This window comes from Pholcus phalangioides, unplaced genomic scaffold (genome assembly GCF_987345545.1).
Source record: "Pholcus phalangioides strain wild (caught in Gottingen) unplaced genomic scaffold, Ppha-v1.0 ptg000003l_1, whole genome shotgun sequence".
Lineage (NCBI taxonomy): Eukaryota > Metazoa > Arthropoda > Arachnida > Araneae > Pholcidae > Pholcus > Pholcus phalangioides.
Window position 1 is genome coordinate 33,782,393 of NW_028301596.1, and position 14,995 is coordinate 33,797,387.

Consider the following 14,995-nt stretch of genomic DNA (forward strand, 5'->3'; position numbering starts at 1 on the left):
GCAAATTAAATACATTCAAGTGCGTTACGAAAATAAGTAAAATTGATTTCTTCCTTAGCGTGCAGTGGCAATAGTGTGGTGCTGGTAATAACACCGCTAAATAAATCATTGAATTATAATGTCTCAGTTTTTTTCAGATGCATCTGAGATTTTTGCCTGCGTAAACTTAAACATTCTTTTTTAGGAACATAAGCATTAGTATTGGAAGCAAAACATGGTGTCCCAGAACTCTACCCGTAAAATGAGAATGATGATGGATACACGTCCAGAAAAATCGTTTTTGGAATGGATCCCGCAGGTTTTTATCCGAAGGATACGTGCATTTCACTGCTTCATAAGTCATCTAAAATAACTAACTCAAAATTTACCAAGTCAATTTTCTCAATATAACCAAAGTTTGAATCACTGGTGCCAAAAAAGACAGATAAGAAATTTCGTAAAGTAACCCTTGTGGATTTAAAGGAGAAAAATATACCCCCTTCTCCCCTTAGCACGCATGATATCTCTAGAGAAGAAAAGGAACGATATTGTTTCTCCCTCCGTGATCCCCACTGTTTTTTTTGTAAGCCTTTTTTGACCTCTCACACCGCCTATAGAATTTCCTCAGAATGTTCGCAAGGTTGCCATATTCTGGCGACTTCTGAAAATTTGTAATGCACTTATCCCCCAAATAAGTTATGGCACTCGGCGTCGCCCCCGAGTACCATTTCAAAAAAATGTTTGTCTTGATGTTTACTATCACCTCGGTATTCTGGATTGTGGGATCAGGTCTGGAAGTTGATGCATTTCTCCCGTTTTTCAACAAAAAATAGAATGAAACAGCACACATTATTATTAAAACAAGTTGTTTTTGTTCTAGAGCACATTGAATAGCTATCGAAAATGTCACAGCAAAGATCATACAAAAATGATCAGCACAGTCCAGAAAATATCACTTTTCATACTTTCAAAGAGTTGTGCGCAGATTTTGAAAGCGCTTTTTTTTTCACACGGATACATTTTGTTTTATATTCATTTTAGTACAGGACTTTCTTAGAAAAGACTTCATATTTGGTCCATTGATAAGTAAAGATGGCGCCTTCGTCCGTTTATGTTATAAAATTTCATTCGTCGTTTCACCCTCGTACAGCGGTTTTTACAGTACTAGAAAAGAAACCTGTCCTTATGTCTATATGTATACAACTATCACTGCGTCACAAGTTGGAAATCCGTCAGCACAATGTGTTTGGATCCATTCCCTCATTCACCAGATGGCTCTGTGTCGATAGTCTCGAAAAGTATAGGATATGTAAGCTGGTTGCCTTTGTCCCAACTGAATATTTTCTTATAGAGCGGGTTATAGCTGATCATGCTACTCTGACGGAAAGGGTTCGAGAAAGTTATGTCGACGTCCAGGACCCTGTTTTGATACAGGTCGAAGGCAAACGTTATCTGAGTGCTGGTCGCCGTGACGCTGCTCACGGCGTACAGCACCCCGCAGCAGATGAACATCTCACCCACGGTTCGGTGCTGGAAAGTAATGTTCCTCGCGTAGTTGGTCTTTAGCGTGTAAGGGTTCAGCTTCCTCACTATCGTGAAATTCGAGTACATGCTCGAGTAGATGACCCACAGGCCGTTCTCGTCGACGGCAACGTCCATGTAGTTCATGTCCGTCGAATACAGGTGGTTCTTCCGATCGAGGTCGTGTATGGGTTCCCCCATGGTCGAGTTCCTGGCGATGTCGTATTTCATGATGGTGTTCTTACGGGCTTCGTGGTAGTAGAAACTCCCGTTGTAGATGGCGTGGGCGTTACCGGATATCTCGTAAGGAGTCAGGTCGTGCTTGACGCTATAATTGTCGCTCCTGAAGCTCGCGAGACTGTTGTACTCGTACAGGAAGTACGGATCTGACAGCAACGTGACGTAATACTTGTGTTCGGTCTCTGGAGTTGGTAGCGGGTCTTGGTACCATGACCCCATCTGTTCTTTTGAGGAACGCTGGAAGACGGGCTTGCCGAGCTGCCTAATCAAACAGTCTGCAAAGAGAAGGGGAAAAAAACAACAGTGACATAATTCAATACAACACGATGTTCAATTGTCACAAAGGCAATCGATCCATCTAGGTCATAGTCTCCCAAACTTTTTGTTCCATCGCCCCCTTCTTCAAAAATTTCTTTCTCTCATCGCCCTCCAACTCAAATAAACCCATAGGATCCTATGTTAAATCAGTTGGTTCTATCGCCCCCTTGGACCATTCCATCGCCCACTTTGGGAAACACTGATCTGGGTGATTGCGGTCATGCCACTAAGATTCGCCAGGACGGGTGAAATATATTATAGGCAACCACTATTAGTACGAGTAGTGTAAAACCTGCGTGTTTTTAGAGAAAATATAACTTGTGGGGATTATTATTATAATTATTTTTGTAAAAAAGCATGCTTTGGCCCGATGAGCCAATTTAGCCTGTATAATTGAGCGAGTAGTTTTTCTTTGATACAGCCACGAGACTGAGGCGTTCCACGTCAGTTCGCTCTGGATTTTCGACATGTACAGTTAGCTCTCAATATCTCCGTGTATATATTTTTTTCCCCTTAACACTTGTGATGTCGTATTTAGTTATGTAATAAAATGTCTAATACGTTCGCGAGTTGCTCATCTCTTGTTTTCCACATCATCTATATTCCGATAAACTGATATTCGTTACCGAAATACGCTGTTTTTTTTTAAGAAAAACGAAATGCGCTGAAATACTGTAATCTCAATATCTGATCAACTACCACATTATGAAAACTACAATACATGCTGTTTTGTAACATTCTATAAAATGACCTATCAGCGTTGGGATTTTTTTTATATATCATAACCTTAATGCTATATTTTAATACACTAGGATACGTAAAAGTCATCTGAAATACTACATACTGTCCTGCCTGGGCTCAGGAGGGTGATGCCGTATGTTTGGTATGTTGAGTACAGGTACAGCAACCACTCTCGTTGGGTGAGACTGTCCTAAATAGAATAAAACAATCCATATTCAGATATAAGGCAGAGAGCAAAGGGGGAATACGATAGCAAGAGACATTCCTCGAGCACAATTACGTACAGCAATTGCTATACTAGCTACATCATAATTCACTCATATCTATTATCATAAATTTGTTCGGGCTATACATGATGCACACATAAAAACTTTCACAAACTCTTAAAAAATTCCCCAGAGGAATATTTAGGAGGTGCATGTACTGTGTACTAGTAATCCGTAGTTGTGGAGCAATGATTAGAACACATGACAAACGTACCGAAGATTGTGTATTCGATTTCCTCTCCATCCCAACGGAGGTTTTTTGACGCCCGAGTAGCGTGATGGTAAGATGATCGTCTACCTCCGTGAAGGTTGCTGTGATGGTTCCGGTTTTTCTCGAACCCGAGGAAGGATATAGTTAGATATTTTCCCTCACGAACTTGAGATGACCACCGATAGACAGCACCTTCATTTCCAACCCATCTCATTAATGGCAGTAAATTGCGATATAATCTAGGTGATTGTGGTGTGGCCTATACACGTGTTATAGGTCACCACTAAGATTCGCCAGGCCGGGTGAAATATCTTTACCACTATTAGAACGAGTTGCGTAAAACTTGCGTGTACTTCACCAAACAACAGCTCTGGCTATATGGCCAGAGTTGTTGTTTGGTGAATTACTAGTAGTGGGTTCAAACTGTAGTGGTGGTCAGCTGAAGTTGGTTTTCTGTGGGTTCCCAACTCCGAGGAGCGAATGCGATCAGTTCTCCCCATTGAAAAGTCTCGCCACAGAGAGCTACGTTCCTGAAAACGGTACAAATATTCGATCTTCACTTCTGAAATATAGATGGGAGCACTGAAAAATCAAATATACCATATTAGCCGTAACAGTAGTCACTACTACGTCATTGATATCACTTTATGCGGTAAACCTATTCTTAGCTCAAAGAGGGATGACAATCCCCCCCCTTCTTTGTAAGTGTATTAGTTTGATTGGGTAAGACTTTTTGCACTGTTTGACATCATGTCTTACATGCCGTTCATTCTGGAATGGTTATGGAAGAGAATACAATTTATGGGAAGAAATGCAATATACACTCATGTCTATAAATTAAGGATAATTCAGAATCACACGGAAATCAAAATCTAAAGTAAAACTTTCACCTGTAGAATTATCACACACATTTGCAAGAATGATATGCAAATTTCAGGAAGCCACCAGATGATGCTGATAGTACGTCACAATGACGAGAGTGTAAGAGGGGGGGGGGGTATATAAGGAATGGTGGCAAAGAAGTAAAATTGTTCACAAGAGTTCTGTAAGGCGCTCAATGCCATAAGCGAATAGTTATGACACAGAGGACGCATGTGGATAATTTTTTACGTGGTAGAATTACCGGCCGCCTGGAATGTGGGCGTACTCAGATGGAAGTATCCGAGGAACTTGGAATTGCCCAAAGTGTCATCTCTAGGCTTTGGCAACGATTCCAAGATAACGGAAATGTCAGTAGACGTTACAGTATAGGTCGCCCCCGAGTTACAACGCCGAATGAAGACCGTTATTTGGCAGTAACTGCCAAAAGAAGCAGACGGAGCACAGCATCCGACCTGTCTCGTCAGCTATCTGCAACCACGGGTACCACAGTTTCAAGGCAAACCGTGTACAGACGTTTGGGAGATATTGGTCTATATGCTCGCAGGCCTGTCAGATGTGTTCCGCTCACGGCAACTCACTGTCGGCAGCGATTAGCCTGGAGTAGAGAACATGCAATGTGGACATCGTCACAGTGGGCTTGTGTGATGTTTTCCGACGAGTCCAGGTTTAGCTTGCAGTTTGATTCACGTCGGACTTTCATATGGAGAACGCCAGGTACCCGTTACCACCAAGACAACATCATTGAACGGCACCGTTACGGTGGTGCAGCATTGCTCGTTTGGGGTGGAATTATACTGGGTTCCAGAACAGATCTGCATGTTTAAACCGGAACCATGAAAGCCCAAATTTATCGGGACATTATTCTGGAACAACATTTACGTTTGTTTAGGGGTGCCATGGGCGCATAATTTGTGTTTATGGATGACAACGCCCGTCCTCACCGAGCAAACATCGTAAACGAAAGCCTTGAATCTGAGGATATAACCCGTATGGAATGGCCAGCATTCTCACCTGACTTGAATCCGATAGAGCATGTGTGGGACATGCTTGGCCGACGAGTTGCAGCCCGTCAACCGCCTACTACATGTGTACCGGAACTTCGGAGAGCATTGCTTGCTGAGTGGAGTGATCTTCCCCAAGATCAGATCGATAATTTGATACTCAGGATGCCTAAGCATTGTACGGACTGTATTTCATCGCATGGGAGACATACAATGTATTAACCATCATACCAACCATGTAATAGTAAGTTTTTGTAAAGAAGATATTTTTTACAATTGCTCCAGGGAGCAAAAATCGTAGTTTTTACGAATGGTACCATACATACACCATCGTTTTTGTTCTTTATCTTTTGTTTAATAAATGGGCTTTATGAATAAGTTACGTTTGTTTTGTTTCTGAACCTTTATTTGCCGGAGCTGGCATTATCCTCAATTTATGAACATGAGTGTATATTAATGCATACCAACCGCTTGTAATTACTAAATTCAAGTTTCTTGAGAACATATCAACAGTAAATAAGTAATAACACAGCAAAAATGTGAATGCCGACCATAAGTAATAAAACTTGGATTAGAATTATATTGATTATACCGTTTAAAGTGCGATTACTGAGATGTCACAGACCATCGCGGTTCTGATCACGAACCTAAAGCAGAGAACAGGATCGGAGCCGTGGGATAAGATTTCGCGCATTCGAAGTCATGATCTACGACGTCATTGTCGGTTTATAATGAAATCCTCACTCCAGACGATATCGTGCAGAAATAATGCAAAATGCAGTGTGACCTGTATAAAAAGGAACGTCATGAGACCGCAATAACTTTCCGTTTTAGACAGTTTTCCGTTTCATAAAGGTGGACATTCAAGCACTAACCATCGATGGAATCATTTCTCACTCCGTTTAAGGGTGTCACGAACCCTAAAGTCGAGTTTTCAAAAATGACTTTAAAAAATATTTTACTCAATTGCAAATCAAATGAAAAATTTTCACGTTAGCCCACCGTTCAAAATAAAAGAATGGAGTAATGAATACAAATGTATACAAGCATGCACTGAATGCATTGCATTATGAAAGCGGTTTTCTCAGATTGTAGTTTTTGATTTCATCCGTAAAGCCGGGTTTTCCTAAGAGCAGAATTTCTGCGCCATAATATATATAGCGTGAAAACACCGATTGCTTAAAAACCTGAAATTCATGTTTTTTCGCCCAATCAGCGTTTTCACGCTGCACGCACTATAATGAATTACCTGCTGCTAGGAAAACCTGGCTTTAGATTAAAAATGAACTACTACACCAAAAATTCTGAAAATTTTGCAGAAATGTTTATTCGACATGCGTTCGTAAAATGAACCTCGAACTTGGATATCCGACTATTCGTTAGAATTTTATAAATTTCCAAAGTTTGAAAATTCTAGATTTTTTATTAATATTTCAAATTGATCAATTGCAAATTCGGCGGTTCATTTTACTAGCACATGTCGAATAAACATTTCTGCAAAATTTCAGAATTTTTATTGTACTCGTTCTACGATGAACTCAAAAACTTTCAATCTGAGAGAAAATCGCATTCAAAGTGTTTTCTCTTGTATACGTTTACATTATATAATTCAGTATTTCATTATTTTATTTTGAAAGAATAAACAAACCGACTGACACGAAATTTTTTGCCTTTGATTTTCAATACAAACATTTTTAGAGCCTTTTTTTGAAAAATCTACTTTAGGTGTCGTGACACTCCTTAAGACATGTTTCCGTCTCAGACAGGATCCGTAGATTCCTACATGAACTGAGTCCACAGCAATTGGCGGTACGTGTGGTAACTACAGAATGAATTCGAGAGCTTAATACGAAACAATAAAGTCATCTGGAACATACACTGATAATTAAAAAAGCGTAAATCACACAGCGTTTGATTGGTGGACGAGTTCCATGTTAATGACCTTGTCATCCTCTAACAGGGTTGTGAATAAATGGAATAGCTTACCCCTTGGGGGTCGTGAATTCAAACACGATTGGCACGTTTGAAAAGAAGTATGATAAACATGGGATAAATCGAGCAGCTACTAATACTTGAGACAACCATAATCTATTATGGGTGGGCAGTATATTTATATTTCATCATAATTATTGGGGTTTTTTTAATGTTCTTGTTGGGTTGCTGTATTTTTGATGTAGTTTAGATGTTTATATTCGGCATCCATATTTTTTTATGGAATCATTTTTCAGTCACCTCGATGGATCTTTGTATTTGTATATAAAATAATTTGTTTCAATTTATAAGAAGGAAAGTCCACTTTTCCCAGTATTTTTTTCATTGTATTTTTCGTATTTAAAATATTTCTATTCCATGCAATGCATTGTAATGCTTTGATATAGTTTTGGTATCCATATTTCTTTATGGGCATATTTTTTTCAGCCACCTCCTTGGGCAATTTGTTTGTTGTGGCCTTTGTACTTGTATAAGTAAAAAGTAATTTCTATAACTTTTAATTGTGGGAATATTACCATAAATCTTTTTTTTTCACTGCTAATTAGTAAATTCAAGTGTTATCTCAGAAATATCCAAAAAAAATTTAGTATAAAATTTTTTTCTTACACCACCTAATGACAGTCCCTCCTCTGTGCTAATGGATATCCACTGGTGAGTCGGGATGTTTGCGAAGCCATTAAATACACGTAGTTTTTTTCCTTGACTTTATCTCCACATATATAACATACCATATTCCCTAATGTCAGCCGGGTCATCACTATCCAACAGAAGGCGGAAAAAAAAGTACCACCAAACTCCATTATTACATTAATTGACTCTTTTCCCTGTAGATAATCCACAAAAGCCAGGGCACATCTACACGTTATAGGCGATGGTACACGCTCGATATCTCTAAGGAATATCCCCCCAAGACAATTTTGAAACGGGATTAAAAAAAAAAAAAAAAATCCGCACACAAATTTGCAAATCGGAATGAATTCATTAAATAATTTTTTTTTTTCCCAGGTCCCAGTGATTTTTCAAACATATTCACAGATGAAAGAAATTCTTGGAATGGAATGAAAATGGAGATGGAATAGCTCTTCCGATGGGAATGGAGGGGGGGAAAAAAAAGGAAGAAACCAACAATGGGAAAAGAAATTACAGGAAACTCAGCACTCCATTTATCAAATCATTCAATTCCTTATGGAATCAAGACACTTTTTTTTTTTATAAAACTATATTCTTTTTACCTGGAATTTATTTTTATATTTTAGTTGAATTTTTTTTTTTTGTTTCTTCAGGGCCGAGGAGGGATGAAGAAACCAAACTCTAATCCATTCCTAATCAAGTTCCGCCATTTTTTTGTACTTTTCCTTTCCTTCAGGGCGATAAATGAAATTTAAAGTGATTTTTTTGTTTTATCTACTTTCCACTCGAAAATGGTTTTTTTTTTTTTTTGGTCTTTTCTCTCCTTGACGTGTCCGCAAATAGATTTTTTCTTTTCTCTTTCCACCTGAAGTATTTACTCTATGAATTGATTTATTAGAAAAATGGATTTTTGTTTTTGAGGGAAAAAGGTTTTTTTTCTTTTTGTCCTTTCTTATCAATGAATGATGTAAAAGTGAATTATATGTTTTTATGTGCCATTTTTTAAGATTTCTTTTTTACTGTGGGTAGATGTTTCTTTAAGATTATATAAACGCAAAATATATAATACTGGATGCATCATGTAATACTTATCAGGTGCACAAATATGGTTCAACGTTTATTGTCAGATACTTTAAGATGTGTGAGATTAAAATTGATGGTATCTTTATATACACAAATGCAAAGACCACGATAGGTGAAATGTCCGAATGAAACATTCTGCCCGTAAAAAATATGGATGCCAAGTACCATCAAAATACCCAATACAGCCGATCCCGCTCATAACGTTCAAAATTAGTACGATTAATTTTTGAGAATTTAACTTTTTCCTATAATGTTAACTTTTCCCGCATAAAATGGTTGAACGGTTTGCTATTCCCGCTTACAACGTTCGAAAATTTCACATCGGGCTTTTTTCCGCCCTTGGAAACAACATACTTTTCCGCCTTTTTCACAGGTAAAGAAACGAAAATGGTGGTTATTTGTGTGCTGGCGATTAACTATTATGTGAAAACTAGAGGTCGGACTTCTCTTTTATCGCTCTTTGGAAGCCGGTTATTCTTTTCGGCGTAAAGAATCGCCTGAAAGTCCGTTTCTTTCTCTTTTTCAAGGGTTATTAGGCATAATAATTTTATTTCTGTTTTCTGTTCCTCTCCTTTGTCCAACAATAGTGTGCAGAGCATAAACTGCCCTTACCACTGTTCACATACACCAGGGTGATCGAAGTTATGCCACCGAATAGGGAGACTTATTAACAGATAAGAACTAGGAAAAGTTTTCAGAAGAGGTTAATTTTTTTCCCTTTGCGGTCTTATTCAACTTTGCCGCATTAGATCGATTCCAAAAAATGACTTCTTCCAAAAAAATGAATCTTCTCACAGTGGTGTTATAGACGACAGCATATAACAAAGGAACGAAACGGTGGGTCTTCTCATCCAACTCTGAATCTATTGGTAAAAAAATGAAGCCGGAAAAGTGTGAGAGAGATGGTCACAAAACATAAACAACTTCACATATTTTCAGGAAGCCAAAGCATCAAGTAGCATTTAAAGGCGTCTTTTAACGGATAAGAAAAATTGGACAGAACAGCCAATACGATGCTTTCATGACCTTTGAAATTTGCAATAAGCAATAATATCATTACAATTTGCAGAGCACAGTTCGAGTCAGAATGTCTCGGAGCAAGTTAAAAAGAAAAGCTCTAAGTGTAGGAGATAAAATAGAAATTCTTGAATTTGTAGATGTTTACTACCACCTACCCTTTACTTTCTAGGGTTACAACAGCAAAAAAATTTGAATTTACCTCACAGCACGTTAAACACCATCCTTGGTTCAAAGATGCTTTGTACATCAATATCAAAATGTAAACTTTCTTTTTTTCCCCTATTTTTTTTTGTTTTTTTCCCTGCAAACTACATCCCGTATAATGCACGTTAATATTTAATGGAATAACAAATACATAATTTCTTTGATTAAATCCATATGTACCGTAATATTTGCTAATAAATTTAAAAAAAAACCTGCCTAAAAAGCTATGATCGGTGAAAAACTATGCCTTACAAATCTTATAGACATTTCTCGCTTATAACGTTCTTTAGTTTTGGTTTTTGAGAAAGCATTTTAAGCGGGAGCGACTGTATATAAAAGCATATATAACCATAAAATAATAATAATATATAATACACAGCTTATAAAAAATATTACTGTTTGTCTTATATATACATAAGTATGGATAATTCTCGATTCACCAACATGTTTATCATATTTCCTTTTATATGTGTCAATTGTGTTAGAATTCACTATTCCGGGATATAAGCCATTTTATTTATTAACAATCCTATTAGTGAATACCCCTGAGAAACCCAACCTGGAATGGACCCTGAAAAATATTGGTGTCCCCTTGTCGAAGGAGTTGATTGACGGTGTATTAATAATTAATGGTCCAAACTATCCATCCCACTGAAAATTTTGAACATTTCGATCATATCACCCCGACACCCCCACCCGAACCTGGCTCCGCTGGCTTTCCATTCAGCAATTATTTCCGTCTCGCCCTGTCAGATCTGTACTGAGAGGGATGGCGGTGTCAGATCTACAGAACTTGACCTGTATAACCCTTAGAGGTGGGCCAGGGGTGCACCAGAAGCATATCCCTCTCGACACCTGCGTTCCTTCAATATAAACATACTCAAGAAATTCAGTCTTTCTTCACAGCTCAAGCCTAGTGTGCCAACAAGACTTGCGTAGTTCTTCTCTGCACCATCTCAACCAACGGGTTAATTACGTAACGGTGGGCAAAAGGCTACTACTTGCGCCTTCTCCCTGTTTGAGTCGCACTGCCTCGTCGGAAAACAGACTGGCTCAACAAACCAATCCCGACGAGGCAGTGCCACTCAAGCAGGGAGAAGCCGTGAGTTAGTAAGTAGTAAGTAAGTAAGTCTTTTGCCCACCGTTACGTAATTCTTGAAAATGTTCGCCACTCGTGCGAATGAAACGTCAAAAGACAAAAACTGTACTTCACGTCCGCCAAAAAACCCGAAATTTTTTAAACTTAATTCTAATTGTTTGAATATTTACAATAATGTGATTTTTGTACATTCGATACTAACATTCAACGGGCTTCTTTGATGGGTATCTTCAGAGGTGATATGATTGCGTCATGTAAGACAAGGGAACTAGCTGATTGGAAGCCGTCACGAGAACTTAAGTCAACCGACTTAAAACTCTACAAAAGAACCAATGCTTTTTAACGCGCAGAATATTGTCAATTAATTAAAAACGGAATCGACAAAAGTTTTTGTTCGTTCTCCAGATTGTGCTGAAAATGAATTAACTAATTTGTCCAGGCATTTCGTTTCATGGAAGGGCCGCAGAACAAAATCGGCATCCGAATATGGGTCCCATTCTCAGTAGCAACGACGTGTGTCAAAAACAATCAACACAAATATCATTTCTGTATTTAAAAAAAAATCTTAATTATCAACGAATAAAAATTAATTAAAATCAAAACGAATGCAAATCAATCATTTATATTTTTATGGCAATTAAAATAAATTATCTTTGCCACCACATTTGCAATTTCATCAAATAAGAACGATTATCTCTCTTTTTTTTTCTCATATCTGTAAAAATAAATTAATTGAATCATTTACGAACGTTATAAAATAATGGGAAAAAATATTTTCAAATTTATAATTGGTTAAATTAACTGCCTAATTAAAATAAGCTTTTATCTTCCTGTTTTAAGATAAACATTCTATTTTTCGCTGTTATTGTTTATTACTACTTAGTAAAAAGACTAATTAATGAAGATTAGACTCGATGGAAGATTAAAGGGTTTGTGTATTAACTTTTTAATTAGTGATTTTTCCCCCTTTTTTTCACTCAATGGATTCCGGTACAAATGACTATCATAATCATAAAGAGATGTGTTTAAGGGAAGATTGGAAACACCCACGAGATAATCGATCGGTTTTATGTGCGATGAGAAATCGTTTCTCTTCATGATTCATTTAAATTTTTATTCCGATGTTGTGAAATATACGTGAGATATATTTAATCGGCTTTTGTGACACCTATAAAAAAATTGTATGAAACTGATGAATGGTAAAGGGGGAAACTGCTATTTAGTGGATATTATGCTGAGGTGAACTCGGAAAGGAAAGTCATCTTGTCTCCACCGGGACTCGAATCCAGGTTCTCTTGCATACCGGGCAAACACGATGATACCACCTGCATCTTCAACCTGTTGCTCGCGAGCACCATGGGTGCTCCCTAAACCACCCTGAGTGATCGATGCTTGTGTCTCATTTCGTGCTCGTGAGCACGTGATCAACAATTCCACTTAAGCACTTTCTACCATCGAGCTTATATTACATAATATAAGCTCGATGCTTTGTACACATTACATCCAAGGATTGAAATCATCCTGATTTCACGCATTCGTATGTCAAACTCGCTTAAGAGTGCTCTTCTTTTGATGATGAGTACAGGTGGTGCTCGCGACTAAGAAATGGTGAGAGACCTGTGACCTACACCAATGGAGACACGACCCTGACTTCTTTAAGTTCACACGTCAGCGTAATATCCAGGAAAATATCCTCTTGATATCTTGGGCTGAGATAAAAACCATTTATATCTCTCTACCGTCTCATATGTGGTGGCATTTCCTAAAGTTAAGAGAGTGACTACTAATGCTTCTACTTCAGCGCCTCACGCCACAGTGCGTGAAATAAGGAAGGCAGTGTCGTGTCTCCAGTGCTGTAGATGATTGCATGATTTCCTGGAACTCAAGAGGCACGAGTCCTGGAGAGGGTCAGACAAGGTTTATTTTTGTTTCCGAGTTCACCTCGGCATAATATCCAGAAAATATCTGCTTCTGTCCATCTCTCCAATGAATTGCAAGTTTAATTAGATTTTTTCAATCACGATTACCAATGAATTGCCGTCGCACCGATTAAAGAAAAATTAATAACGATTAAAAATACCAAAATGATCAATTATAAATTTTTAGAATAAAATTGAATTATTATTTATAAATCCACAATTTTATGGTATTTTTATTTTATTTTACTGATTTAGGGATCACCCTGTATTATCATGTAAAAAACCGTCTTCTAAGATGACGGACAAGGAAATATTTACAAATCGTGATCCGAAAAATTGGGGTAGGCTGTGACAAGGCCGCAAGTTCTAACGTGAATACGTTCTTTGTGCCTTTGAGTCATATGTAAGGTACTGACATAATGAAATTTGTGTCATTATCATCGACCTTGTCTCTGGAATTGCTATCAAACTATACCAATGTCGTTTATTTCCGTTGTGACCTGCTCGACATATATCGGAAAACAATTTGTTACGAATCAGGGCCGCGCACCTGGTGTTCAGATGGAAAGAGATGCTGAAACCGGAGTGAGATATCATTGAATGCACCATTGCAATGTGCATCTGACGAAACCATTGCTTTTGACTTGCGTTGGGTACTTCCCGAGATACGTATGAGCGTTTACAAAATTCCGTCACGCAAATTTTTGTGAATGATCTCGGCATCGTCGGGTGATTTAAAAGAGGTGTTCGCTTCAAAAATTGTGTGAGTGACAATTCATGATCATGAAATTCAATTTAGGAATCATTAGGAACGTCGTATATCCGGGTTTTCCTAGGAGCAAGATTTTGTGCGGCACGTCAGGTGAATAGAACCATTTCGCGTAGTCGTAAACGTGTAATTTTACCACGCTATGCCTTTGTGATTTCCTCGCATCATCTGTCCTGTCGCCTGAACATCCGCGTATTTTTGTCATTTTGTACAAAAAAAGAAAAGAGAAAATGCGAGACATAAAAGAGGAAGGGTAAGAAAACACACACACATCAAAAATGAAGACAAGTTCGGCGAAACGCGCGGCGCAAGACGCATTTGACTCCTCCGCAAGCAGTCGACCAATCACGCCCGACTCAAAGCGCTGACGTGAGGCACGTTGCACTCTGCAGGAAAACAGTCGTACCGTTTTTTCTACTGGTGAGTAGACGGCGTCTCGCGGTAGTCGATTGACGTTGCACGCGGTGCAGAAATCATGTTATCAGGGAAACCCGGCTTAAAGTTGTCAAACCCTACGTGTAAAATTTTTGTACGCTGCGCATTTATAATTTATATACACGCACAAAATATCTTACATACCCCCAGGTGGACATGCCGGTGGTGGATCACACATCGTCATACATGCTTCGCAGTCATTTTCCTCATATTTGGGCAAAGGCGGCACTGCAACAAGAAAAATGGCAATATTACATTACGTTACTGTTTGTTATACAGTATGTCTATTTAGGAAAATGTACTGCATTTTTAACAAATATTTTTATTTTCTCTTTAAACCGAAAATAACTCGTATATATCGTTAGAAGCAATTTACGCCCTGCTATTCTCGGGAAGTGGGGATACGATGCAAGACACATATATCAAAGTTAGAAAATATACGCCAACTGGGAGTGGGTGGAGTAGGATCAAGGTACATGTCACCGGCAGTGACAAGTTTCTTTTTTTCAATTTTTCAATTATTTTTCTGTGATGAAATAATTCACTCTCTTTCTTTAATAATTCACTTTTTAAAGCCAAGATGATGCAAGGTATATCTTATGTAATAAATCACACTTTTCCCTGAAAGCCACCTTAAAAATCCCCTGAAAGTTTAACTGTAAGTGCTGCTCTCTAGCGAAAGTCC

The 14,995-nt window shown here is 38.2% G+C and overlaps 1 protein-coding gene across 1 annotated transcript in view; it reads right to left on the reverse strand.

The window, feature by feature from the left end:
- Positions 1-834: 834 nt before the first annotated feature.
- Positions 835-14,995, reverse strand: part of LOC149088444 (uncharacterized) — a 145,343-nt gene continuing 131,182 nt past the window's right edge. The window contains exons 12-14 of the mRNA XM_089247534.1: positions 14,455-14,538; positions 2,903-2,989; positions 835-2,015 (exon numbers count right to left, since the gene is read on the reverse strand). Coding sequence (XP_089103660.1) covers positions 1,240-2,015; positions 2,903-2,989; positions 14,455-14,538 — 947 coding nt within the window. The 3' untranslated portion in view covers positions 835-1,239. The remainder of the gene's footprint in view (positions 2,016-2,902; positions 2,990-14,454; positions 14,539-14,995) is intronic.